This window comes from Platalea leucorodia, assembly GCF_965183815.1.
Source record: "Platalea leucorodia genome assembly, chromosome: 11".
NCBI lineage: Eukaryota > Metazoa > Chordata > Aves > Pelecaniformes > Threskiornithidae > Platalea > Platalea leucorodia.
Window position 1 is genome coordinate 6,372,778 of NC_138833.1, and position 27,489 is coordinate 6,400,266.

The 27,489-nt window shown below is 46.1% G+C and overlaps 1 protein-coding gene across 1 annotated transcript; it reads left to right on the forward strand.

Annotated features, from left to right (window-relative positions):
* The first annotated feature begins 1,327 nt into the window (after positions 1–1,327).
* NPM1 (nucleophosmin 1) lies at positions 1,328–15,944 on the forward strand. Its single transcript, XM_082324182.1, has 11 exons — positions 1,328–1,467; positions 2,195–2,274; positions 5,297–5,416; positions 6,227–6,320; positions 7,091–7,194; positions 7,728–7,789; positions 8,304–8,358; positions 10,903–10,992; positions 11,874–11,975; positions 14,556–14,630; positions 15,608–15,944. Exons 1-11 carry the CDS (start codon positions 1,404–1,406, stop codon positions 15,644–15,646), a joined length of 885 nt encoding a protein of 294 aa, XP_082180308.1. The 5' UTR covers positions 1,328–1,403; the 3' UTR covers positions 15,647–15,944.
* The last annotated feature ends 11,545 nt before the right edge of the window (positions 15,945–27,489 follow it).

Sequence of the window (27,489 nt, forward strand, 5' to 3'; positions counted from 1 at the left end):
TCTTTCTTGTTTCAGTTTGTCTCATTTTCAGCAACAGAATTTAATGTTCTTACTTGATGAATATGAATGCAGGTATTATGAACACGAGTTACACATTTCAAATTAATGGAGAGACGTGAGCACTGAGAGGCTATATACTTTTATTTTTGAAGAGTGGGTGTTCAGGTAAAAGTAATCTTGAGATTAGCTAATTTACAGCACCAAAGACACCCGAGTCTTACAGATCAGCCCCTGGACACGAGGGCAGCCCGGAAAGGCAACTCGAAGGTGTGCCCTGCCCAGGGCCAGTGATGGACTATCTGTGCTAGTGCATATGCAAGCCTCTTCAGGGCTTGTGGCTGTCAGTACAAAAAAAAATATCTGACTTTTCATTCTGTTGGGACACACAGATGTCCCCACATGCCAATTCACGTGGAAGAGCAGCTCATTCCCATCACACACCAGCTGAAAGGGGGTTTCCCCAAAATGCTGCTGCTCCCTGGTCCGCAGAGCCCAGCGGCACCGGGAGCAGCATCCAAGAACGGCAGCTCATCTTTATAGGTGTGGAGACAGGGAAGGGGGCTGCTTTTTTTTTCCTTTAACCAAGGCTGACAGGGCTGTCAGCTCATGGCGCGCACGGGAGGAAAGGCAGAGTACGTGTCGCTGCGACAGGGCCTTCCTCTGCGCGGGGGAGCGCCGGTGGGCGCCGCTCCCGGCCTCGCTCAAGCTCCTCTGCGGCTCAGGTCCGCCGGGCTTGCGCACCCCACGCTCAGCAGGGCTCCTTACTCTGGCCGTGGCATTAAGCCCTCCGGTCCGTGGCTACCTCGGCGAGCCGCGGGCCCGCAGGGCGGCGATGGGGCCCCGCGGCCTGCGAGCTGCGCTGGGCCAGAGCCCCCGAGGGAGGCCGCCCACGGCAGCCGGCCGCCGGCAGAGCCGCCCGGCCGGGCCGGCCAGCTCACCTTCCCGCCCGGCGGCCGCGGGCGCCCGCGGACAGCCATTTCACGCCGCCGCCCGCCCGGTCCCCCCAGGCCACCGCGGCAAGCCGGCACCTGCCCGGGCGGCCCTCGCCGCCCTGTCCCCGCCCGGCGCGCTGGCGAGGCCGCGCCGGCCCCACGCCTGAGAGGAAGAACGGCCCCACGCCGAGAGCGCGGCCCCACGCCCGGCAGGGCCGAACTCCCCGCCCGCCGCCTCCATTTCGCGACCCCCGCTCCCCCTGAGCGCGCGGCGGCGGGGCGGTGGGGGCGGGGGAGTGGCGCGTGCGCAGAGGCGTGGCGGCGGGCCGAGGGGGCGCGGCCGGGCGCGCGGGTCTCGCGAGAGCGCGCGGGCTATATCTGGGAGTGGGCGGGCGCGGGGCTTCCTTTAGTGCGCGTCCGCCCGCAGCGCCGCATCCCGCCCCGCGCCTCCCGCCCGAGCAGGCCGCCAAGATGGAGGACAGCGCCATGGACATGGAGAGCATGGGCCCCCTGCGCCCCCAGACCTTCCTCTTCGGTAACGGACCGCCGCCGCGCGGCCCGCCCGCCCCGCTCCCTTCGGCCTGGGTGCCGAGCGGGAGGCGGCGGGGCCCGCGGCCTGCTGCCCGCTGCCGGCCTTGCGCCGCGCCTCAGCGGGGCGGCGGAGGGAGGGAGGGAGGGGGCCTTGTCGGGGCAGGGGGCGCGCGGCGGCCGCGGCCGTTAACCGCCGCGCGCCCCGGCGCGGCGCGCGCCCCACGTGGCGCGCTGCTCGCACGTGGCGGCGGCGCGGCCCGGCCCGGCCCTGCGCGCTTTTGTTCCGCCGCCCGCCCGCCCCCCGGCCGTTCCTAAGGACGCGGGCGCGGCCCGGCGGCGGGCGGCCGCCGAGCACATGGCAGCGCGGCGGGAGGTGGAGCACGTGGAGGGCGGCGAGGCCGCGGCGCCCTTGGCTTGCCGCCGGCCCCGGGGGAGGCCCGGCCGGCGGGACGGGGGTCCCGGGAGGTGGCGTGGCCCCGGGCAGCGCGGGGGAGGCTGAGCGGGGGCGGTCTTACGGCGGATGGGCTTGGGGGGCCGCGCTGGAGCTGCGTGGCCGGCAGTAGGCCGCGGGCTCGGCGGGGATTTTCCCCACCCCACGTGTTTCTCGTAAGCCGTTGGTTTTCTGTGCAAGTTCAGGGCCTTGAAGCGGCAAGCTGTGAAATAATAAGTGGTTAGCAAATACCTGCGTCTAAGTAAAACAGTATGCTTATAATTAAACGGTCTTTTTACAGGCTGCGAGCTTAAAGCAGATAAGGAGTATCAGTTCAAAGTAGATGATGAAGAAAATGAGCATCAGTTGTCTCTGAGAACGGCAAGTATTGTTTGGTTTTTCGGTTTTTACTTCTAAGTAGTGGTGTGCGATATTGTGAGAGGTGAGTTTTTTAACACGTACATTTGTTTCCTTAAACTTGTTTCTTTTAGTGGTAAGTTTCTGTGTGAATCTGTTAAATAATAAGCGTTTCTCCTTGAGAGTGGAGCATACCGTGTCACTTGAAATATTTGTTTTATTGGGGGGAAAAAAATGTTTAAAATATCCACTGATGTTTCATCGTTTACAGCAAGCAATACAAGTCTGGAAATTTTAAAAATGAATTCACAGGAGGTTAATAAATGTCTACTAAACGGAGTTAAAGGCCACAATATACACGCTGACATCTCTAACGCCATAGTTCGGATGCTACAGGAGCACAGTGGGGAGGATAGGTTTATAAGAATCGTGCATGGGCACATTTTAGGAGACTTTATTAGAAACTTTATTTTGAAAACCTTTCCTGTATACTTCCCCAAACACAACTCTAGTGCTTTTTTCCCCATAAGCAGCTAATAACTAAATGTAAATGGGGGGGGTTTCTGTTTTGATTTATTGTCCTTAGTGTTGCCCTCTCTAAGGATGTAACTGGGAAATGCTGTCTTTTATTCAGATAATTTATCTAAGAGACTGCTGAGCAGGATGCTCCTGGAAATTGCGATCTGTACACTGAGAGCTTTTAGATGTGTCCTTAGATCTTTCTGCTGCCGTAGCAAGACACAATATTTCAAGGCTTTTGTTCTGGGCTGAGCATGTTACTTTTGGTTAGCAGAAAGATAATATGCCACAACTTCACAGGAAAGCGGCTGAAGAGTTTTAGTATCTCTCTATGGTTTATTACTGTGTTTATTTAAATGCAAAGAAATACCTTGATGATACCTGGAAACAAAGTGACTCCTGTAATTGTGGATTACTTCCTACAGCAGAATTGTTTCCTACAGGAGACTTGCATAATAATGGTCTCCGAACTTATTCAGTGATGCTTACAACACTTTAATATAGGCATTACACTTTTGTGAATCATGTGTCTTCAGTCTTTGCATTTTATGAAAATTACAGCCTGGACTTGACAATGACTAATTTGTTCTTAATTAGAGTTTCTTTTGAGGGAAGAATGTAACAGTAAAGTATGTATAGGACAAGTTCATGCAGATAGTTCTCATATCTGAATGTTTGTCATGGAGATGAAATTACTTAATGAGTGATACTTGAGTTTTATGGCTTTATCCAAAGATCCTGATTTTGGAAAATTATCTATAGCATCTCTTCTGATGCTGTGCGCTCTTCATGGGGGACAAAGCAGATTGGATACATACCAGTATTTAGTTTTTAGGGTTGTGGGAAAAAAATCTAATTTGATAACCTGTCTTTTTAAAGATAAAAGATGATATAGAGGAGAAAGGGGGATTGAAATAACAAACAACAAACTGGAAATGTCAAAGAGGCTTGGAAGATCTTGGACAGAGCTACAAACAGAAAATGCCTTGGCAAGCAGAAGAAGGAGTTCATGGAAGATTGTGATGGTAGCAAATACCTGGTGACTGATTTGTGCACCTGATAAAGACTGGATGTATAAAGGTTGACTGACACATGTCGGTTAAGATACAGATTTGGCAATGGACTTGGATATGAGGTACAGAAAGAGGTGGGGAGGAAAAAAGGATAAAAGTGAAAGGAGAGGAGGATTGATCACATAGAGGTAGAAAGTGACATGAGGCTTTCTGTAGATGCTTTACTAATGATAGCTGAGAACATAAAGAGGGATGGTCACTGCTTCATTACCTATTTATTGCCAGTGTGCATTCCTTCAGTGTAGAAATTAAAGGACGTGAATGGATACTTGCCAGACGCTCAGTAAATAAATTAACAGTAAGTGCTGTAGTATTGCTTGAACTGGTGCACGTGACAGGAGTAACTGGGGTCGAGGGCATGCTCTTAAATTCTTGGCCTGGTGGGTAGTCCCACCAGCTGGATAATTCAGTGTGGTTACTAACCCATTTGAGAGATGAGATCAGAGCAGCAATTTCACCTCTTTAAATTTACAGTTAAAAAACTTGCCAGGAGTAGTGAATCCTATAACCTATTTCTCAGCCTTCAGTCTGATACATCTAGTCTGGATCGTTATAGCCTACCTAAAAACTCAGCTCTTGGAGATTGGAAATTTGAGTTGTATGCCTCTGCCTGAAGCGTTTACACTCGCAACTTCTCTGGAGGGTGGAAAGCTTTCTTTTCACGGGCATTGGGAAAGGAAACAGAGAGCCTTGTTCTCTTGTCTCAGGAATAATTGTAGTAATTCAAGGGATTCTTGGTTTTCACATCCCTTGCATGTTATCCTGACTCAGATGCCAGAGGTTCAGAGAACTGGAATTTCAGGGCCGTCCCATGTCTTGTCACTCACTTGCCTCCCTGCAGCTATGCTTTTTCAATCTTCAGAAAGTGCCAGACTTGTACCCAGTGTAAGGAATCCAGGCACTTGAGTTCTGAAATGCTGTGGGGCAGCAGCTCTCAGTCCTTGCTGAATTAATGCAGAAGGCATATGCATAAATGACAGTACTGAACTGAGCAGTTGTTAACTCCTCATTGAAAGTCAAGTAAGCAAAAAGCGTGTAGTGTAAGTGATAGTTAAGCAGCTGGCAGGTGAAACATGGCAGGAAGGGGAAGGCTAAAGGCTGTGATTTGGAGTAGTGATAGCAGTTGTTTCCTTTCCTCTAGGCATGTGTTTGTACTTCTTGCTTTGGGCCAGCTTCAGTGCTCGCTGGACTTGTCACTGCCCCATTTCGATGCAATAATCCAGTAGCAAACATTTTGCTTTTCACTCTCATCAAAACACATGCCTTGAGTTGCACCTTGCAAGTGCCAGTGTTAGGGGGAAAGAGGATGTTGGCTTGGGGAGGAGTGCAACTGAATCATTAGCAGTCAGAAATACAAACTTCAGTCTTAAAAGATACGAAACAGTGAATGGAGGTTAAAAGACTTCAGAACATTTGGGGAGATTCTCAAATGTGTCCTGTTCTTTACTTCACAGGTTACTTTAGGGGCTGGAGCCAAAGACGAATTACACGTGGTAGAAGCAGAAGCATTGGACTATGAAGGCAATCCTATTAAAGTAGTACTGGCATCTCTGAAAATGTCAGTGCAGCCTACGGTAAGTACAGGAACTTGGAAAAATCTACTATAAATTGAGTCTTGGGTGGGAAAGACAAGTTAGAAAAGCTTTTGGTTGACTGAACTTTAGTAAAACTGCACAGTGGTCAGTGGGTTCGGATAAGTGTCAGTTTTGGCCTGTGTGGCAAATACAAGCTAAATATGAGTATATTTGTGCCTAGTAGACTTCCTCTAGTCATCTGGAGGTGGTAGGCTTTTGTTCAAATATTACAGAAGTGATAGTAGTTGTGCATGTCATCTCTAGGTCATAAAAATGTATGCGTTTGCAAGAAGATGCATCTATAGCCTGCGTTGCTTTCTTTGAGCCTGGGATGAGAAAAATCTAGTTTTTCTGCAGGTCCCAAGCTCTTTGAGATACTCTGAAGATGACTGCTACCCTTTCTTGATTTAAGAGCACCCTACTTGTCATTCCTGCCATCTGGAATGTGATTTGAATCAGTGTTGCTGATGTTGTACAAGTGGAACTGCACAATGCTGGGGGCAGGTGTGATGGATAATGTTCAAGTTGGCATTTCTGCCAAGATGAGTAGAAACAAATGTGGATTGGTCTGGCTTTGAAAAGCGTGCTTTAATTATGATAAGCAACAAGATTGGAGTAAACCCTGTTGTGGTGTATTGACCCCGAATTGACTAAACACTTCCGGAATATTCTGTCAGATGGAAACTTGGGGTAACTGTATTGGCCTTGGGGCCTACAGATGTTGGTGCTCTTGGTTTCATTTGAAGGAATTGTCTATTAAGCACCCTTTGCCTTTATTGTTTGAATAAATAACAATACTTTTTTCCTTAGGTTTCATTAGGTGGCTTTGAGATCACACCACCAGTGGTCTTGAGGTTGAAATGTGGTTCAGGGCCCGTTTACGTCAGCGGTCAACATCTCGTAGGTATGTGTTACTCTGGTTACTCATCCGTGATCTTGCTCCTTGTCAGCACCAGCAGAACTTAAGTGATGTGTCCGGTATCTCAAGCAGTACTTTCTCTAATACTGGCCCTCTGAGTCTTTAACTCGCTGCCCTCAGAAGCATGAGGTAACTGTAGGACAAAGGAGTTCAGAGAAACGCTTGCATACCTCTTCTTGCCTCTTGTTTTGTATGGATAAGGAGAGTTTGTCAGCCTTGCAGTTTCAGTTCTAATTTCTCTTCTTAAAAATGGGTGTTAGGTTCTTGGTGCTAGTGTCTCACAGCAGAAAGTGTGAACTGCTAATCAGTTGAGAATGAGAAGACTGCCCATGAAATAGTTTTGAGTTTGCACTAAAAACTAAGCCAGGACTAGTCTTCTGCTTTGTAGAATTGTCTTTGAAACTGATCTTTCTCTCTAGAAGTTCTTAAATGTGTCTCCTTAGAAATGGAGACAATTACATTCTCAACTTTATATGGCTGCTTTTCTGCGAGGAACGTTAGAGGCAGTGTATGGTTGGTGTTCACCCATTTTGGATTTCAGTGTAGTAGTATCTGCATACAGACAGCTGGAAGAGTTTCTGCTCTCAGTGGTTAGGTTGCTAGTAGGAAGCTTCCTTCTATCAATTCAGCACCTCGCTAAGACTATGCCTATTTAGTTGTGGGCGATACTCTTCTGTTTGTTTCTTACTAGCAATCTTGTTTTAACTATTGTTAAACGAGGTGGGGTTTTTTACACATTGCCATCATTTTATCAGCATTAGAGGAAGAACCAGAATCAGACGATGAGGAAGATGATACAAAAATTGTGAACACTTCAACAAAGAGACCAGCAAGTGGAGGAGGAGCTAAAACACCACAGGTATGTATACTGTCAATCAGCTTGTCTGCAGAATTTTCTTTTGCTTTGGTGTTAATTTAACACTGTAGGCAGTTAGATGGCTTGCTGTGACTTGCTTAATACGTGGTCTGTTGACATCTGTGGGGAAGGATTATTTTGTACTTGGGTCTTGACAAGTACTAAGTTACCAGAAGTGTAGTTAAGCACAGACAGTTTCCAAAGCTTTGCTGGAGGGGATAATATGAAGGCTATTTTTATGGCGAAGTGTTGTCCACTACAGTAACTGAGTGTGTGCAGACTCTAGTATAACCATCAGCGTACTGCAAGTGTTCAAATGCTGATGGAAGCTCTGTAATGTAGAAGGAAAGGTTCATATGCTGAGAGCATGTTGTGAATTTGTCAATAGCTTTTGACTTGGCGGCTCTAACTTGTTGATTTTTAGCTAAACTGATGGTGATAGTCTTGTAATTATGCCACAAATTGTTTTGGATCAAGGTTGCTGTTTATTAAAACAAAATGGTATTGATACTTAACATACTTCATCTTCTTTTAAGAAAAAAGCAAAGTTATCAGAAGATGATGAGGAGGATGATGAAGATGAGGAGGATGATGATGAGTATGTATTCTTGTTTTGTTAATGTATTTTGAAATATAGGGTTAACTGTTTCAGAATACGAATTGTGTGACATAACTGGATATGAAGTGAGCAAGCTACTTCTTTATCTTGGCTACAAAAAAGCAGAATGACCTCAAGTTTATGTCCACAACGCAATCTAAATTAGTGTTATTCAAGTATGTCATACTGGGTTATAAAACCTAGTTTCATGTAATTCATTAACTTCTAATAGATTTAGAATTTCTTTATTGGTAGTAGTGGAAGTCTTAAGATACATGCCTTCAGTATTAAAGCAGAAGGGAACGTACTTAAGTGCTTTAACAGTAGTAAGTAGAGTATTTGGCCTAACACCTTGCAGTGTGTTAAAACAAGGTATAAGGTAGACTTGGGGAGGATGACTTGCTTCTGTCATGAATAAAACATTTTATTGGGGGGAGGGAGAAGACTAGTTCCTAATGTGGTTAAAGCTGTGAGTATGAATCTTGAGTTATGGTGACTGCCCTTCTCATTGTAGTGATGAGGATGACTTAGAGGATGATGAGGAAGAAATGAAAACACCAATGAAGAAAGTAAGTCCCATACATATATATACACACACACACACATGCACATTGTGACCCTCCTCACCCGTGAAGGATTAAACAGCCTGCTTAATGAACTTGAAAGGAAGCAAGTGATAACACCACATGGACTTAATGTTTGCAGCTAAGTTTATTCAGACAGGAGGAGCAAGTGCTAACACCTCTTAACTTAGTAGTAGGTGTTAATTAACCATCCTGATTTTGAGTAATCTTTAAAGATTCATATGAAGACCCCTAAAGCAGAAGCGTGTGAGGGGAGGCTGTGTTTGCATAAGTGGGATAGCTGTTTAGGTTTGAACTCTACATTTATTGTAATGCAGAAGCTAATTGAAGCGCCCTCGTCTTCGTGCAGTGTTCTGATTTATAATGGACTAGATATCGGTATAAGGGATGACAGTAAGTTTGCAGATGACACCAAGTTGGGTGGAAGTGTTGGTCTGCTGGAGGGTAGGAAGGCCCTACAGAGGGATCTGGCCAGGCTGGATTGTTGGGCCAGGGCCAACTGCATGAGGTTCAACAAGGCTCAGGGCCGGGTCCTGCACTTGGGTCACAACAACCCCAGGCAACGCTACAGGCTGGGGGAGGAGTAGCTGGAGAGCTGCCTGGCTGAAAAGGACCTGGGGGTGTTGGTTGACAGCTGCTTGAACATGAGCCAGCAGTGTGCCCAGGTGGCCAAGAGGGCCAGTGGCATCCTGGCTCCTATTGGGAATAGTGTGGCCAGCAGGACCAGGGAGGTGATAGTGCCCCTGTGCTGGGCATTGGTGAGGCCGCACCTCGAGTGCTGTGTTCAGTTTTGGGCCCCTCACTCCAAGAAGGACATCGAGGTGCTGGAGTGTGGCCAGAGAAGGGCAACGAAGTTGGTGAAGGGTCTGGAGGGTCTGAAGGGTCTGAAGGTGAGGAGCAGCTGAGGGAGCTGGGGGTGTTTAGTCTGGAGTAGAGGAGGCTGAGGGGAGACCTTATTGCTCTCTACAACTACCTGAAAGGAGGCTGTAGTGATGTGGGTTTGATCTCTTCTCCCTAGTAACAAGCGATAGGATGAGAGGAAACGGCCTCAAGCTGCACCAGGGGAGGTTTAGGTTAGACATTAGGAAAAACTTCTTCACCGAAAGGGTGGTCAAGCATTGGAACAGGCTGCCCAGGGAAGTGGTTGAGTCTCCATCCGTGGAGGTATTTAAAGAACGGATAGATGTGGTGCTCGAGGACATGGTATAGATGGACTTGGCAGGGATAGGTTAACGGTTGGACTTGATGATCTTAAGGGTCCTTTCCAACCTTGACGATTCTATGATTCTATGACAGTAATCGGGCCGATAGTCCCTTAAATCAATGAGTTCAAGCACAGGTATTTGGAATGTGTGAATGGTATGCTTTTCGTTTAGCTTAGTCTGTGTAAAGACATTGTAATAGGACATTAAAACACTTCAGTGTGAATGCGCATCCAATCCAGCTTTGATTTACTTTGCCGCAGGGGGGTGGCTGGGTTCTTAACAGCATGTGTGTGCACGTGTGCCATTGTCAGGCTGGTGTGATCTTGTGTACAGCTGTTGGGCAGCGAACAAAATCTGCCTCAGAGATGTGGGTTGTGCTTTGCCATTTCAGTTAGTCCTACATGCTGTGAAAAAGGTCTTCATAGCAACCTAGCTTTCAATAAAAAAAGGATCTAAGTGTGTGAGCCCGTTGGAGAAGGTTTATGTCAGGCAGCCAGGTGCTTGACTGTGAAAGTACATCAGCTCTTGAGTGCCATCTGGTGGTAAAACGAACTGTGACAATTCGGCCACTGCAGAGGTAGAAGGTAGTAATTTTTTAGAACTTGTGTACTTTGGCTTGAATTTATGTTTGCATATCTGCTCTTTAGAAGCAAACATTTAATGTTTTACTTCACTATATGCTGCTCTGCCCTAATGAATTTCTATAGCTTTCAGTGCACAGTAGTTTAAGGCCTGGTAAAGACAATCTGAACTGCGTATGTGCAGTTCACTGTGAACAGTTCAGTGTGGCTCAACAAAATGGTCCCTTGATTTACATAGGAGTAGTAGAATCCAGTTCTTAAATATACATTTGGCGTTGCCCATGCACATACCAGATGATATTTCTGTATGAAATGCCAAACGAGGTAATGGTTGCGTTACAAAAAACAAGTAGCACCGAGTCAGATCTTGGAAATGCAGTGCCATCTAGAATTAGTTGTATGCAATATCTGCCCCCAAAAGTTTGCATGCATATAAGGGAAGATATATTATATAAGGAAAATGTAGTGGAGGTACCTCGTAGTTGTATGGCATCATAACAAAATCTGATCTTGGTTACGTTAATGTGTTGTGCTGCACCAACAGTTTTTTTTATTCGAGTTCCTGTAGCATACATGCTTTTCGCTTAAATAATGGACACTGATCATGTTGCATGGGCACTGAGAATGCTTTTTTGTTTGATGTTAAATAGTATGTATTTGTCACTAAGTCTTGAGTATTATGTTAAGCTTAACATTTACCAGCAGTTTTTCATGGCAAATGAACTTAAGTGCTTGCTTTTCAGCCTGCCCGTGAGGCTTCAGGAAAAAATATGCAGAAAGCAAAGCAAAATGGAAAAGACTCTAAGCCGTCCACACCAGCATCTAAATCAAAAGTGAGTGAAGACAAACGAGTAAAACAAATGTTTATTGTAGTGCGGAAGCTGGTTTTCTTGCCTAAACTTTAAATAATGTACTAACCATTAAATTAGGTTTTTGAATCTTAGTATGAAGCATGCCGGGACATTGTTCATTGCTTCATGTTCCCCCGTGAAACTCTTTAGTGATCAGTATATAACAATAACAGCCAAGATTTGAAATCAGACACGCTGTCCCTTGTGAGTATTGGTGATCCCACGGTTTAAAACACAAGTCTATTTTTTTTGTGTAGCTGCTTGTACAAGAGGATGAGTGCCGCTGCTAATAAGGAGTCTTACTTAACTGATCCATTTGAGAACTAACAGTTTTCTTCTTCAGTTGCTTTGTAGTTTTCAAGCTTCCTTGTGCAGCTTTTTCCTTGCTGCATGTACTCAAACATGCATGCAAGGAAGGTTGTTACAGAAATTAGTGTGGGATGGATGTCAGGATAACGTCTGAAAAGCAGTGCAGATGTGTGCTTTTTAAAGCATGACCTAATCTGGCGGCAGTTACGGAGTAAACTCTAAATCACGGAATGCTGGGGCTATTTTCAGTTTCATTTCTTTTGGGAGAAAGAGCTGTGTAGGCTCCTGCCCAGAAGTGTAAGATACTAGCTATGCTAACTGTTGTAACTCCAAACTTAAATGTTCTTTTGCTTGTCTGAGGAATGTGTTGGAAGCACAAATTTAACTTCTGTGACTTTTTGAAAACTACCTGAAGTATCCATGTGATAGCTAGTTCTTTTATTCCATATAAATTCTACAGTAAGTTTTAACGTTCTTGTTTTTAGAAAACTTGATCTTGTATACTAAGCAGCTTTATGTATGTGCAAGTTCCTAATGAAATGAATAATTTTCAGACTCCAGATTCCAAGAAGGACAAATCTCTAACTCCAAAAACACCAAAAGTCCCTCTGTCGTTAGAGGAGATTAAAGCAAAAATGCAAGCGTCCGTAGATAAGGTGAGTTTTCAGAAACTTCAGGTTTGTCAGCCTTATTTTTACACTTCCACAGATCAGAAGAATTGGGTGTTTAAGAAATGGTTATATATATCACTGATTGCTGTGCTGTTATTAGAGTATGTTGATGTTGAAGCTCAGAGAAATGAAAATTCATTTGGGACAAAAAAAGCCTCCATACTCAAGAGAAACAAAACCACCTACTTTGGTTTTGTATTCCTCCAGTAGTGATGTTTAGTAATTTGGTATTTCTTAGTGAACTCTCTTAGTTAACATTTTTTTAAAAAACACAACAAAACAACAATAAACAAAGCAACAAACTTTGGGTGATATTTATTCTAAAGTTGTCTTAACTAGTGTACACATTTTATTTTAGGCAACTAAAGCAGAGTTCTTCACATGCTTGGAATTGCTTGGTCTTAAAGCAGTGATCAACTTAGGTATCCAGATGCTTGTAAGGCTTTGTAACTTCCAGAAGGGGGAGATAGGTGCCTGTGATATGCATGAGTGAGTCAATGAAGACCTGAAAGCATTTGCTTTCTGAACTGGAGATCTGGGGTTAATTGAGTCTCCCCTCAGTGGATGTTTCATCTTTTGAAGGTCACAGGGCAGTCACTCGGCTTTTCGTTGCTATCAGCTTTGACTAGCACTTTGTGGTTATGCATATGAGTATTCTTCTTAGCTGCTATTTAAGTATAAAAAAGAAAATTGCATTTTAGTTACAGGCTGGTTGGGTAGGTGTAGCAGGTAATAGCAATTCTTTCCCCCTTAGCAAAGTTTAGAAACCTGCCTGCTAGCTAGGGGTGCAGTTCAGTACGCACATCTACTGCAGACTAGGTGGCAGTGAGGACCTGACATCTAGAGTATGCAAGTTCTGGTTTTACTTCACTAGCTCAGGAGCCTACTCATAGATCATATGCTCATTTGTGACTGAACGAAATTTTTTACTGCAAACTTATTTTTGGCTAAAGCCTACACTGATGTCAGCACTATGAAGAATTCTGGGTTGTTTTTTTTTTTTAGTTTGGTCTGAGATAATAAACTTTTTTCCTGGCAATCAAGTAATCTAAAGAATGAGCATTGCCTTCTGCTTAGATTGATGTTTTGAGGCAATTTTGTCCCAGGAATGCAAAATAAGACAAGTGTTTCGATATAGAGTGGATGCGGAGTGAGCAATGACAGGTTGTGATCAGGATTGAAGTGCATATCCCTAAATTGTGAACCTGACAGTGATGGATGGTATCATTCTGCTAGGTCAAACTGACCTCTTGGATCTAGTGGATGCTAGGGTGGTTTTCTGCATGACTCAGAGGAGCCACGATTTGTTGTTTCTGCAGCGTAAGCAGAAGTGGCTGAGCTGCTCACAGTAGACAAATGTCCCTATGGAGGGAAGCATGTAGCCCAGATAACTGGCAAGTAGCTGTAGAATATACTTTTTGTTGCTGAATAGTTTTTCCTGGGAAATGCTGTGTAAGCACAAATATGTGGAAGCAATAGCAGGCAGCTTAATTTAATGTTTTCCAAGATGGTGCTAGAGCATACCTTAGTGAGGCAAAAGGTTTGTGCGTTGCCAATACAACAGCACTTCCAGCTGACAGCTAGCAAGTTAGCAGCTTTAAAAAAATCACTTTATTGTTTTATTAAATTATTAGAGTGGAACTGCTGTATTATGTAGTAAATGTATGTCAACAAGCTACTGGAAAAGCATCAGTACTTGTCAGAATCCAGGGGTAAGACTTGTCCCAATCCAAGCTTTTTGGTTGCAGCGTTGCAGTTTCAAATACTCCTAATGTAGCTTTGTTTGCTTTGAACATAAAATTGCTGTCTTCTGCAGTGTGCTGAGTAGCAGCAAAGTGTACTGTCATAACTGGCTAGGCATATTTCAACTGATGCACCTGAAAAATGGGAAAAATATGACTCATGGGGCATGTGAAGGTAAACTGATGTCTCTTAAAATAGTGTGCTGCTGTATTTTGCCTGGAGATAGGAGAAAACATGAAGATAAACCTAGATCCATGAATTACTGAGTCTGCCTTGTACATTTGAATATGTACAAAGACAATTTCAGAGATAGAAGCAAATGTCTCTAGAACAGTTCTTTAAATTCATAGAGCTAATGTATTAGGATGAGTCTTAAAGGTTAGGTGGGAGATCAGTTAATTTTTTGCTTTAGAGAGCTGAAGTTGAAACCCTACCTGTGAAGGATGGTAGTGTCTCAAGTTGCATGCTGTAGTAAGAATCCATAAATACGGAATTAGTTCTAGTTACCTGAAGAGCGTATGAATGTGGACTACAAACAAGGTTATCTTAAGCAGTGAATGCTTGCTGCTGTGTTTTAAGGCATGAGCAGAGATGCTTGTACAGCCATTTTAGTGTGTAGGCACTCACTCCTGTGAGAAATACCTGGGTGCTGTAGAGAAGCAAACCTTTTAAAATGGTTTGAAAGCAGCAGATTGGTTTGGAATGTTGCAAGGTGAGTTCAGTAAAATTCCATGTGTATTGCAAGGGGTTTAAGCTTCATAAATTATTTATTGGAGTGATTAAATGACCTGCATACACTAAAGCTTGCTTTTTTCAAAACAGGGTTCTTCCCTTCCTAAGCTGGAACCCAAATTTGCCAACTATGTTAAGAATTGCTTCAGGACGGAGGACCAGAAGGTAACTGAATTTATTGGAACTTGATAAAGTCCAAAAACTTTTATAACCTGACTTAGGGATTCTTTTCCACTTCTTAATCTTTACAAGCTTTGGACTGTTTCAAAGGGTTACAAACCACAAACAATACTTCAAATTAAATAAATGGGAACGGTTTTAAGGGTTTAGTTGGCTAAGATGGGAAAGCTAATATTTTATTACATTTTTCCAGCTTTTATATGGTTGGTAAATTATCTCTTGCTTACTAAACCCACAGAATTTTCCTTTTGGCACTGCATTGGCTAAGGAAATGAGCTGTGGTTTTCCTTGCTGCTGAATTTGGCCACCTAGGTCAGTCTGCTGTTCAGCATTTTGTTGGGGAGGGTGTCTGGGAGGGGGAACTGTTTTGCGATGGAGATTATGGCTTTCTTGCTACATTTTCGCCCAAAGTCAACTGAACTCTTGTAAGAGGGCAAGCCAAAAGGTGGTATCAGGAAGCAAGTTTCTGAATTAGTTATTACTCAACGTATACTAGGCTAAAATGTGTCTTAGATTTCCCTATCAAAATTCCTGTGAGTTAAAACTTTCTTCCAGTGACAGAATTCCTTATGCTTTCCTGCTTCCTTCAGTGGTTCAGAGTAAACTTGTCTGATAGACAAATTGATAGGTTCTTGAAAGAATGTTTAAAGGCAGTTAGCCTCTGCTACTGGAGTTGGTCTGACATTAGCCAGGGTAGGCAGAGTTCAGCCAATATTTGCCTAGCTGGTCCACACCCATCCTCTCACTTACCTTCACTGAATTCTTACTATTGTGACTTACAGCAAGTAACAGTCTTCTAGCAGAAGGAGCTAACGTCTTGCTCGCAACTTGATTTTTCTCTGAAAGGAATGCATTTTTTGTTGTAGTTTAATGTCAATATTTTGTGGAGTAAGTGGTGATAGTAAACTGAAAATAATGAGAAAAATGGATTTCAATTTCTAACTTTTTGTGTACACTTCCAGGTCATTCAAGCTCTCTGGCAGTGGAGACAGACTCTGTAAGAAAAGAAAACAGTTCAAACCGTTCATTAAAATCTGCAGTCTTATTTCTGTAACCATTATTTGGCTGTCCTTTTTACAAATGCTGAAAGAGCTTTCCCTACCGTGTCTGATAAATGTCATCCAGATTACCTTGCCAAGAATGTGTTGTCCAAAATGCCTGTTTAGTTTTTAAAGACGGGACTCCACCCTCAGCTTCATTTTAAGTATGTATGGAATGTTTTGATAAGGCATGGTGGTGGTGGTGGTCAGACAAATGGAAATGGTGGGGAGACTAAATGTACGTGGAAAAAAAAATAAAATTTAGTATTTTAATAAAGTACTATCGTTTCTTTTTTTATGGATTGGGGGTAGTCTGCATACTGAACCCAGAACACAACAGGGCTTTAAAGTTCTCATAGGAACTACTGCTAAGTATTTTAGCTACTTCTCCTTACCAAGTATACATCAGAGAGTCTCATGTTGTCAACTTTAAGACAACTTTACTCCGGTTCCATGAGCTTTGCAGCTACTGAGCAGATGATTGGTGGGAAGACTTAAGTGGTAAGTGGGACTTGATTCTTGTCTGGAAGTGACCACTAATAATATAATTGCCTAAAACCAGCCTTTCCTGCATCTCGATTTCTGACCTGCTTCATTTCTCTGTGGTTTACGGTTTCTCTCTAACAACTGAGCTGGTAGGGCTTGTGACTCCACTTGTAAAATGTAATACTTCTGATTTGGGAATTGCGGGCTGTGCTGTTCCTCTGAGAGGCTACGGTCTCTGAGGTTGTCTCACGTGATGACTCCTGTGAGGGTTTTGTGGAGAAGAGAATTGGTTTGAATGCTGTGGGGTGTGCCTAGAGAGCTCACCGAGATAGATCAATGCCGGTGGATAAATTCCTGGGAACGATGAGGAGCTGATCTCCAGCAAATCCCAAAAGCTCAGATGGGCAGGTGGTCCTATCTCAGTTCCTTGGGTCTTTTCTGACTGTTGCCTATCAGTGATACTAAGAGGCTGAGTTAAAAGAAATTTTTTGGACTGTTCTCGGTTGCCATATAAAGTAGAAATGCCAAGGTATAACGGCTTTTCCAGATGAAGGGGAAGAAAAACACGGATATCATGCCTGGCACCACACTCTTCCTCAAGGCTCTTGTCTAAATGCCGTATCGCTTCAAATGCTTGAATGCTTACCTATGTGTCGCAACTGCAGTCATGGTATGAAGACAGAAACAATACTTGAAACATGTAAGCAGTTGTATGGAAACTATTAAACTGATTTAATCCTTGCGATGTGTGAGAATTAATGCAACTGGCTTCTGTTTTTCACAGCAGAAAAATCTTACTTGAGAAGAGAAAGGCATTAAAGCAGGCTTCAGCAGGTTGAGGTTTTTTCCGCTTGAAGGACTTGGACCGTTGGGGTCCTACACGGTTTGCCTTCACAAGACATGGTAAAAACCTTTGGGTTGTGCTGCGTGGGCATGGGGGGGGGTCTCTTTTTTTTTTTTACTGGATGTTCTCTCTTCCAAGTTTTTCTAGAAGCAGAATGTATAATTTGGTTTGTAAAATTGTCGCTGGAAATACTTTTTTTTTAAGGTTTGCTATTACAAAAACCTTAGTTTCTATAGTTGAGATTCTGGGCGTGATGGAAACCAATGCAAGTCTCCAGAAGGAAATACCTCTTTTTGGAAAAACAAAGCCAAGCAAAGTGCATGGTAGAGAAGCGAAACACAGTGCAAGTCTAGTGTCAAAGATTCGTTTAAGCTTGAGTATAATTGCAGTATGTGAAATGGCAAAGTACAAGGGTTTGAAATGCCTGTTTTCGGTGGGGTTATGTCAATAGATGATGTCATAGGCACAAGTGAGAGCAAATTTCCCTGGTGAAATAGAGCTAATGGCACAGACAGGCTTATTTAAGCAAAATTGCCCTCAATTTTGGCTGAAACAAGTGAAAATTGTACAGTAATTTCAGTAAGAGGCTATCCAGCCAATAAAATATTCTGAGTATTAAACTTTTAAGAAAAGCCAGGGCGTTGTCTGTCTGTAGGTCACTGACCAGAGCATCTGTGGGGCGCAGCCACGCGGCGCGAGGATTGCGGGGGCAGATGGAGCCCGTACGGGCGGTTCTGGAGGAAAACATATTCCTGCGCTGTAGCGAATGTATAGTGGAAGTCAAATCTCTGTCTCCTGCATCATGCATCACGAGGCATCTTTTGAGGCATCTGCATGATGGCATAAAAATGAGAACTTTACTTGGCACCGGTTAGCTTGCTCGCTGTTTTCTGCCCGTTTACATTCTTACCGCTCCAGCCGTGGAAGGTGGTCGGCGCGGCTGTCCCCTGCCCCGCTCCTGGCTGCGCGGCGGGCTGCCCCGTCCCTCCCAGGAATGTTGTGCCGGTCACGGCTCCAAACCCTTTGCTCGTGTTGGGACCGGCCATCCGATGACTCCTGTGGAGCTGCTGGGCTGTGCAGCCGTATCCTCTGGGATATTCACATGCAGCTGCTGGTTCTTCCACTTTGAACAGAGCCTCAAAGGTTGAATTAAAAAATGCCTTAGTTTCAGCTCAGATGTGAAAATACCTGTTGAAGAGAAGATCCCAAATACCAGATACGGGTATGAAGTACTGTTCTTGACGTTCTGCAGGGTTGAAACATGTTTTTACCACAGTAATAATGGCACGATTGCAACAAAGCTGTAATGTTTTGATAGCTACGTTGAGGGTTGTGCGATCCTGGTCCTTGAGGATGGCTTATTTGAGAGCACGGAGGTACATAGTCAAGTGCATCGATGCCAATACAGGCTTTCTCACTCTACCATGGGAAAACAATTTGCCTTCCCTTTACAGGATGGTAAAATGCCTCTGCAGGTGGCTGTCCCTTGACCTCTCCTTTCTCCGTGATTTTCTCCCCCTGCTGCCTTTCCTGTTGCAGGACCCTTCTGTTCCTTGCTCTTTCCATGCTTCGTTTCCTCCCGTAAGTTGCGTTCCTTGCAGTGAAGGGGTAGTGCTGGTGTTCCCCTGTGCCGGACAGGGGGAAGCTGAGCGGGCGTGCGGGACCACGCAGGGTGTGCGGCAGCACCGTCCTCTGCTGCGCAGCGTTGGCTGCAGCTACAGCTGCTCCGTACAGACCTGTTTTGTCTCCAAGTCTCTGGTGTTTCTGGGTATCTGATTTCAGAGGTGATAATAGGAGGATACTGTCCTGCAGTAAAACAACCTTTTCCAGCTTCAGGAGGTCTTGGTTTGTGTCTTATTCCTTGGGGTGTTCAAGAAAAGTGCTTGTGGCCACCTTAGCTCTGTCTCAGGGTTCTGTTTGCTCCTGTGAATCAAACTAGCTTGCCAAAATGGTGTCTCAGACCCTGCCTCTTATTTTGCCTGTGCTCAGCTTCTTGCAGCCTTTGGAGAGGAACGACTGGAGCGTGGCTGGCAGGAGGGTGGAAGGGAGCGTGTGTGGGCTGAGGTAATGGAAAACAGGGCCAGGATGGGTGGCGGTTCTGGGCCTCCTGCCACCCAGACAGTCCCTCAGGGGCTAAGTTCATGTGGAACATGCTCTCTGTCCTCCTCTAGAAATCTTACCCAGATACCCCAAGCTATGTCCTGTCTCCTTCCAGTGTGCCATTACTGACTAGCAGCCAAACTTGCCCAACTTTTCCTTCCCTCTTCCCCTGTGGGACAAGCACGTAGATCCTTACTCCTCTTGCCATTAAAAGACTGGATCCTACTTATGGAATGTCATAGAAAAAGCTGCAAATGAATTGGGTGGTTTGGAGCCGAGCGTTAGATGGAGCGCCTCTATTCCCTGGCCTTGTCTAACGGGCAGTAGGTCCTGGCAAGCGGCAGCAAGCGCAATTGGTTGTGTTGAGTGAGGTTTGGAGGTTTTGTGATCTGGTATTCGAGGGTTGCTTTGAGTCCCGGCTCTCGTGATCTGAATTGAGGAGAGCTGAGCTTGCGTGACTGGGCACGGGAGAAGCAGTACAGGACTTCGAGGTGTGTCTGAAAGGGCCGGACTTGTCCTTCCTTCTGCAGACAGCAGAGGGAATCCCCTGCTCTTTGCTTGCTGGTTGTTTTTTTTATCTACATTTACACTTTTGGGAGCATTTTTATGTGTTGTGTTTCATCAGCTCTTCAGTGGCTGGCTGTTGGGTTGTCTGTTATGCAAGTGGATTTTAAGAGTGGATTTTCAGCCATGCCCAATTTGGACCAAATAAATTGATCAAATATATTAAATATTAAGGTGATAGAAGCGTGCCATGGAGACCACTGGAGTCTTGTAATTGTATGCATGCATGGCCTGTGGTCGGCTGTATGGGGATGACTTTTGCTCTGCTCCTTGCTTTCTTCAGAAACTCTTTCTTCTCCCCTTCTCCCACTTCTCTCAGCTCTCCCTAACCAAGCCAGAAGAGCCTTTATAGGAAGAGGATCCTGGGAGAACGTAAAGAACAAGAAAGGACAATGAATAAAAAAAAAAAAAAGAAAAAAGAAAACAAGGTGGTTGAGGGTCAAAAGTGAGAATGGGAACAATGGAGATGCTAAGGGACCTCTGCCAGTGCCTGCCGCTGCCAGCGGTGGCCATGCAGGCAGTGGTGTGCTGCTGCCAGAGACTTGCCCAGCCAAGGCGCTGGAAATCGGCATACTTCAACAGCAAATGGCAGACAGGGGGAACCAAATTAGGCCACTTAAAACAGAATTGATGTGCCTGGTTCATCTTGGACTTAGTGTTTGGTTTATGCCGGTACTAGAAACAGTCTTTTTTTTTTTTTTTTTTTTTTAAACTGAAGGCAATTTTATTAGAAGGGTCCTGCAGTCTTACTCAAGATCCTCTCAACTAACTGCTGGGGCGCTAAGCCTGCCAAGCCCCATCCAATTTTGTTGACTTACCTGGTATTTTAAAAGAAAATAAGTTCCTCTTGAATGAGGATATAAATTTTCAAAGCTATTTTCAAATTAAGCCTGAGGGTTTTTTAATTGATTTTTTTTTTTTTAATGAGAAATAGCTGCAGGGAGAGTTGAAAGCATATTGTAGCTTGTTGAGGTACTTGGCATTTCACTGCTGTAGCCACCTTTAGCCATGCCTGGTTCATGTAACTTTTCCCATTACTCCTTATATTTGTCCCAAAGCTTGTAATGGGGATATTTTCCCAAGGACGTCCTTGCTGAGAGGCTTCTAGTGACACAGATCATGCTATATTGAGGCAGTACATATTATCCCAGCACTGCTTGGAGCGTTGCTTCCCAAAGTACCTGCTGCTTTAGCTGTTCGCTGCATGTAAATGAGTGTGTGTGTGGATACTGAGGACAGTGGACAACTACAGCTAATAGGTAGAGCTTTCAATTTAGTAATAAGGTCACCTCTGGCCTTTAGGACATTCTTCCCTGCCCCTTAACTCTTTCCCATACTATTAAGCATTTCCTTCAAATTTTCCACGCGAAATAGGTTTTAAGTAAATGACCCCCCTGTAGCTAAGGGCAACAATATGCCATGGGATTACCATAATGAAGGGGACCCAGCCCTTGTCACCTCCAGAGACCACAGAAGGACAGGGAGACGGGGGGGAATCTTGGCTACTTTTTTAGGGTCTCAAACTAGGAGAGATGCTTCTGCTTGTTCCCTCTAGCTTTATGGTTCTGGATAGTCCCTTCCAACTCATTCCCAGTTCTACATCTTGCCACAGCCTTCTCTTTGCTAACTTGGTCCATCACTGCTCCTCAGGCTTCTCCAATCCGCCTTCTGATCCTTATCAGTTCCTCCACTGCTGCTGTGAGCAGTACTGTCTTTCCCTGGTCAGTCTTGCGCTCTCAGTCTCTAGAAAAAGCTTGAACGCCATTGCAAACGTGGTGCTCCTACATGAATCCGTTCCCCCTTCTGTGTTGCTTGGCAAAGTGTCCCTGAGAGCACATCAGAGGCTGGTGCCCCCGTTTCGGTCACGGTGAAGAATGCTGCTGCTAAAAGCCCAGCCCTGCCCTGCTGCTGTACCTCCAAGTGGATGGAGCATTCAGCCGTACCCGCTTGTAGGGCTGCGAGATGCTTGCATGTGCCCCAGGAGAATGGGACTTCCAGAGATGTGTGTCTGCTGACCTGTGACACTGATTTTTCCAGAAAAAGGCTGTGTTTGGGTATATTTTTGTGTAAACAGCAAAGATGACCCACCCATCTGTCATATTCTTTGAGTTCTTGCTCTGAAGTGAGGTGTGGCCTACAGCTCCTCTTCAGAAGGATTAGTAGGAACATACTTTTTTTCAGTGTTGTTTTCAGAAAGAGCTGTCCTGTGTCTGTCTCAAGGCCACCTTGAGTTGCTCCAAGGTTGCTCCTTCAGTCGTGCCATCACTGAGGACAGTGACATGGGGCACTGAGAGGCCCAGGACGTCACCAGTTGTTCAGCGCCTGCAGCTGTGGGTGCATCAACCCTGAACTGCCCCGGGGTGGCCCACGGCAGCTGTGGGGACACGTGTGGTCATGCAGCCTCCATGTGAGGTCCTGCCTGTGAGAGAGCACCCGGAGCAGCGCAGGGGCAGTGGGCAGGAGACCACAACGGTGGCGTGGGAAGGGATTGGTCATCCCAGAGAGAAGGAGGCTCTGTGGATGGCGGTTGAGATGGTGACTTGCTGGAGACAGCTTAATTCAGGAGACTTCAGTCAAAGAGGTTTATGTTTAAGAGCTGTCGAGCTGAAAAGCTCCAAGTTAAGGAAATATTAAGTTTTGAAGCTTAACAGCTTGTGATTTTTTTTTTTTTTTGTAGGGAAAAATGAAACCATGGAGGAATATAAATCCAAGAAGCCAAGCCCTAGGATTTAATGCAGTGCAAAGGCTGGAAAGTGGAATTTCCCACTGGTTTGTGTAGGGCTGTCTGCAGAGGTTTGCCTGTTCTTGCCTTCCTTCAGAAGCGTTCAGCAGCTGCCACCTGCTTTCGGAGGGGAGCTGCAATGCTCCTGGGTGGTGGGACCAAGGGAAGCCCGTGGGCATCCCCCTGTGCAGGACAGGCAGGACACCAGGGCAGGGGTGGCCAGGCTGGGGACGTGGGGTGGGGGCATGCACCGGCTGAGGGGCCCAGGGTGCCGGAGGTGGGCTACCCAGGAGAACAGCGTATTGAACTAGTCCACTGGTCTCTCTAGCTTGAGATGTCCATCATTTTCAGTGATTTTGTTTTCCTTGTTCCTCTGCTGATAAAGAACTGAGATTTGTTTGAGTGTGCTGGAGATCTCAGAGGAATCTGAGGTTTCGGTTCCCAAATCCCATTGAAATTCAGGAGGTGTTTCAGTGGAGAAAAACCATTGCAAACCCTGAAACCCTGACTGCTGAATAATGGGCTTTGTTAGTTTTTTTTTTTTTTTTTCCTTATGAAGTGGTACACATCAGAGTAAGGGTTGTAGCATGCTGGGTCCTCCCTTTGCATGGGGTCATGCGTATGGTCTAGAGCTGGAAGAGACGCTGCTCTTGCCTCTGTTCCCAAGAAGTCCAGGCAGGGCCATTGGCTGCAGAAGCTCTTGGGAGCATCCCTGCTCTCTCTGGAGCTGGGATGGCCTGTCTGCAGTGCTGGGCTGGCTGGTGGCAGCTTTGGGGATTTCATGGCCACCTCTGTCCTCCCAGGACTTGGTGTTCTGCCCTGCCCCAGCTCCCTCCCCTTCCAGTCCGCAGAAGGCTTGTCCCAGTTTGGTCCCTCAATGCTACAGAATGAAAGCTGCCATGCTTGATATCCTGTTATTTGTATTTCTTATTTATTTTATGTTATTCATTATTCTGTTAGTTTATGTTTGTTTATATTTGGCGTGCATTATGTGCTTTTTCAGTCTTCATTCTCCAAGGCAGGAGTTCCTGGTGGCCAAAAGAGGCCACCCCTGGTCGTGGCAGGGAGAGCTCCAGCAGAGCTGTGCTGATACATCTGTCTGAGCTCTCGCTCACTGTTAAGGGACTTCGGATCGTTCCTCACAGCTATTCTCTCCTTAACGCTGAAAGATGGATGTGTTGTCTTTATCCAAGCTCCAGATAGAGATCTTCATATCTTTCCCACTGGGCTTCCCAGCAGCTATTAAATAGCAAATACTTCTTGCTAAAAAGATGGGGTCATGCCACACCTGCGTCTCAGTAGTGCCAGCCTTCAGGTCTTTTGACTAAGACCCTAACCCACCCAGGTCCTGGGTCACTGCATGGGAGTGATGCTTCTGTATTTGCAGGATTAATGTCTTTAATTCCTGATGCCATTCCCACTGGCTGGCATGGCATGGTGCAGTTCGTGTGTTCCAGGTTGGTATCTAATTTGTGAGACTTGTAAAGCACAGCTCGATGGTCACAAGCTAAAAACTCGGCGAGCATAAGGCACCCAGCAGCAAAAGCACTATTTTGGGTTCTTTTTTTTTAGTGTAGTAAAGGAAAGCTCTGTTACGCATGTTCTGATTTAGTGTGTCAAATGCTTGATGTGGGAATTCAGCATTTCTGCTTTCACTGTATTTACGCCTTTGTTCGGTGTTTCAGTTCATTTCCTATGCCTCCAAGCATTTTCAAAGTCCAGGCAACCAGCAGAGCGATTGCAGACACACGTTGGGTCTGTGCTGATCTCCCTGGCTCTTCATCTGTCTCGGGGCTCGGTGAAATCCCAGTGTAAAAGCTGACGACGTATGGTTTGGGTTGCTTTTGTTCCTCCACACATGGTTTGTTTATGTCCAGGGAGAAACTTCAGCGTGCTAAAACCTAAATTCCATTGGAGTTAACTGATAAGTGAGCCTTCCCTATGCCTTTTGGTATGCAGTGAAATCTGGGAGCTTCAGGGGCTGAGCACCAGCACCCAGCAGCTTTCTGTTTGACGGCCCACGGTGAAGCAAGGTGCTGGGGACCAACCATGGGTGCAAAGCACCAAAACTGCTAAACACCAAATCATCGCATGCTCTTCTTGTGTTCAAACCGTGCTGACGCAGGAGTACAGAGCTGCTGCTTTTTGCTGCTTCCCGTACAACGCGGGGGAAGCATCGCAGGGTGCGTTAGCAGTGTTGGGGGCTGAAGAGGGCTGCAGAAAGCGAGCAAAGCTGCCCATCTCTGCTGCTCCTGGCTGCTCTGACCTGCCCCGCTCTAAGCACCTTTCCCGTGCAGTTCCTTGCAGAGCTCTGTCTCAGGGGATGTATTTTCATTTGGAAATTGCTGCTTTGCTTGTTAACCTTTTGTACGGCCTTTCCCTCTCTTCTCCCATATGTGAGTATCAGCAGGGCTGTTGGCCATGCTGCCACCAACCACACTGATGACTTGCAAATTGCTTGCAGAATTTGCATGCAAAAGATATTTAGATATATCTGTGCTTTGTGCTTTCAGTGCTTCAAATCAAGGCTTTAGCCTGGTGCTTTGTGGCTGGCTGAATCCGAATCCTGACTGTTTGCTCTTCACCGTGTTCCTTCTGCAAGGTTGTGGCTGAATGTCATGGTGCTAAGGCTTAAGTCCCGTTCTCCCGGGTACCAGTTCAGGGTTGTTTTGAGGTGGCTCTTCTGTCAAACAGCAGTAACTGCAAAGCATCCCCTCCCTCCCTGCCTGCCCAGGCTACGTGGCAGAAGCATTTTTAAAATCCCTTCTTACCTTGGGATGAAGTTGCCTTTTTGTGTCTGAACTGGTTAATGACAGAACAGGCACCACAGCCCTTCTAAAAGTTGTCTTTTCTTTTACTGAGGGATTAAAATGTAGAAATCCTCTTCAAGTTGATTTTCAGTAAGAACTGCTTATTGAAATGCCCCAAGGCTGGAGATGCAGAAGATGACAGGAGCAAACAGCGCACAGGTTTGCTCGCCAGCGTCCGGGCTGAAAAGTAGAGCTGAACTTGGTCTTTGTAAAACATCAGCCTGGGTTTTTTCTTTTTCCTTTAAATCTTGGATGTAAAGGAGAAAGGGCCCCGGCAGCGCGGCGTGCCAGGTGCAGCGGGGCCGGATCCTGCGCCGGCCTTCACTGCCGGCCTCACTCAAATTCCAAAGGGGCGTCCAGTGGGGGGGAAGGTTTCCCACTCAAGCATGCTGCTAAGTCCTTGGCCGCATTGAATGGGTTTCATGCTTTGTGAAATGTCTGCTCGTTGGGTGATATGGACCACTGGAGCAGGGCCAGGGAAACTCATTTCACCGGGGGCACCTTCACAGCCCTCCAAGCGAAAGGTCATGCTGCTCAGACTTTGATTTGAGCTGCTGAAGAGCAGTCACTAATCCAATAAGCCACTGAGGCACTGTAGGACAGAGTCTTAATTCAGGCATTTGCATGGGTGAGCGGAAGGCAGTAACCCTGGGAGATCCCAGGGAGCGCCCTGCAGTGCGGAGACCCTCCCTGGCCCGCGTCTGGCTTAATAAAAGGTCACGGACATCAAGCTCTCGGCAACATGCTGCGCCGGCCTTTGCACCCTGAGTATGCCCTATGAAAAATAACAGCTTAAAATAAAGGTGTTCATTTTCCAGTGGGCGTTGGCTGTGCTGGCTGGGTTTGTGTTGGGAATCGGATCGAATAGCAGCCTTCAGCAGTGAAGCAATAGGCATGGGCGCAGAGCTCTTAATATTATATACATACACACCTTTATTCATAACAACATGCAGCTAAATGATATTTCTATTTTTCCATAGATACACGTGAGCTGCCTCATCTGTTTTCTGTGCTAAACTGTGTTCTTCGAGGCTGGTAGCCTGAGATTCACTTGATATTGGTATTATTCTCCAGGTAACTATTGGGATTCTAAAGATTAAAGGGCTTTGTCAGGCTACCGAGGCACAAAACATGGATCTAGTTTAAATAAAGAACTTGTGTGTGATTGCAAATGAAACCTTTTTGTAGTTGAAAAAAGAAAAATCCAGTGTGCTGTCTTGAGAACATCCCCCCAGGTGTTGCCCTGGCCGTTCTCGCTGTTTGAGGTGCCCAGGTGCCTTTTGCTCTGTGTGGATCCAGTCCCTTTGGCAGCCGAAGCCCCAGTCGGGATGCGGTGGCGGGAGGCAGCCATACGGCACGGCCTGGGCCAGCATCGCCTGTGATGAGTTTTTCCGTGTGTAGCTTGCAGCTCTGCTGTAGCTGCTGTGATTTTCCCTGCTGTTGGGGGAACTGAGATTATAAATGTTAGCAGCAGCTTCGCAAACTACTTTTCTAGCTGTGCTGTTTCCATCCGGGTGCAGTGGCCCTGGGCTGGCTCGGGTGTTGGGCAATGCCATCAGTCGCTGTCTAAGGAGCCTTTTCTCAGAGGCAGGTGATGGGGCTGCCACGATGCAAAGCCCCGAAGCAGTGGGACGGGTGCTCGCGGCCGCTGTAGGGACTTCCATCCCTTCCCCAGTGCATCGCCGACGGCATTTCTACATCAGACTGGTCTTATGAAGGCACACGGTAGAAAAGCATGAACTTCCCTTTCAATACCGGTTGCATCACTGGGGTGTACAGATGTAAAACATCATCCTACTTAAAGACCCTGAGGTCCTTGAGGACAGCCCACATGTTGGTAACGTAAAGCAGCTGATGCACTCAGTGTTGAAGGCTCTGCTCGTGTGGGAGAGGGGGGGCAGGTGGTGTGTGGGATGCTTTGGATTTGAAAACCTTACCCAGGAATCCTGCCTTCTGTATTATGGTTGTCAAGTGTTTTCTCTTCCTGTGGAAGGAGGAAAACGCGATGCTTTCAGCTGGCACGAAATGTCACCCGTATGAAAGGTCGAGCTTCGAGGCTTGGCAGGATGAAGCGAATGCCTAATGGTAACAGTGCAGCAGCTTGGCACCATCACGGCAAGGATGGGGACCAAGTTCCAGTTTCCCGTTTATCTGCATGGATCCTGCTGGATAACTCCAGCACAGATCCTCAAGGATAACTCTGGGGTTGGGAGGAGAGAAGGGTGACGTGGGCTGTTGGTGGAGCAGGAGAAACCTGGTGTCGGCTGAGGATGACATC

Coding starts and splice junctions, on each gene's coding strand:
- NPM1 (XM_082324182.1), top strand. CDS start 1,404: ATGGAGGACAGCGCCATGGACATGGAGAGCATGGGCCCCCTGCGCCCC. Junction 1,468..2,194: donor CCCCCAGACCTTCCTCTTCG/GTAACGGACCGC, acceptor GTCTTTTTACAG/GCTGCGAGCTTAAAGCAGAT. Junction 7,790..8,303: donor GATGAGGAGGATGATGATGA/GTATGTATTCTT, acceptor TTCTCATTGTAG/TGATGAGGATGACTTAGAGG.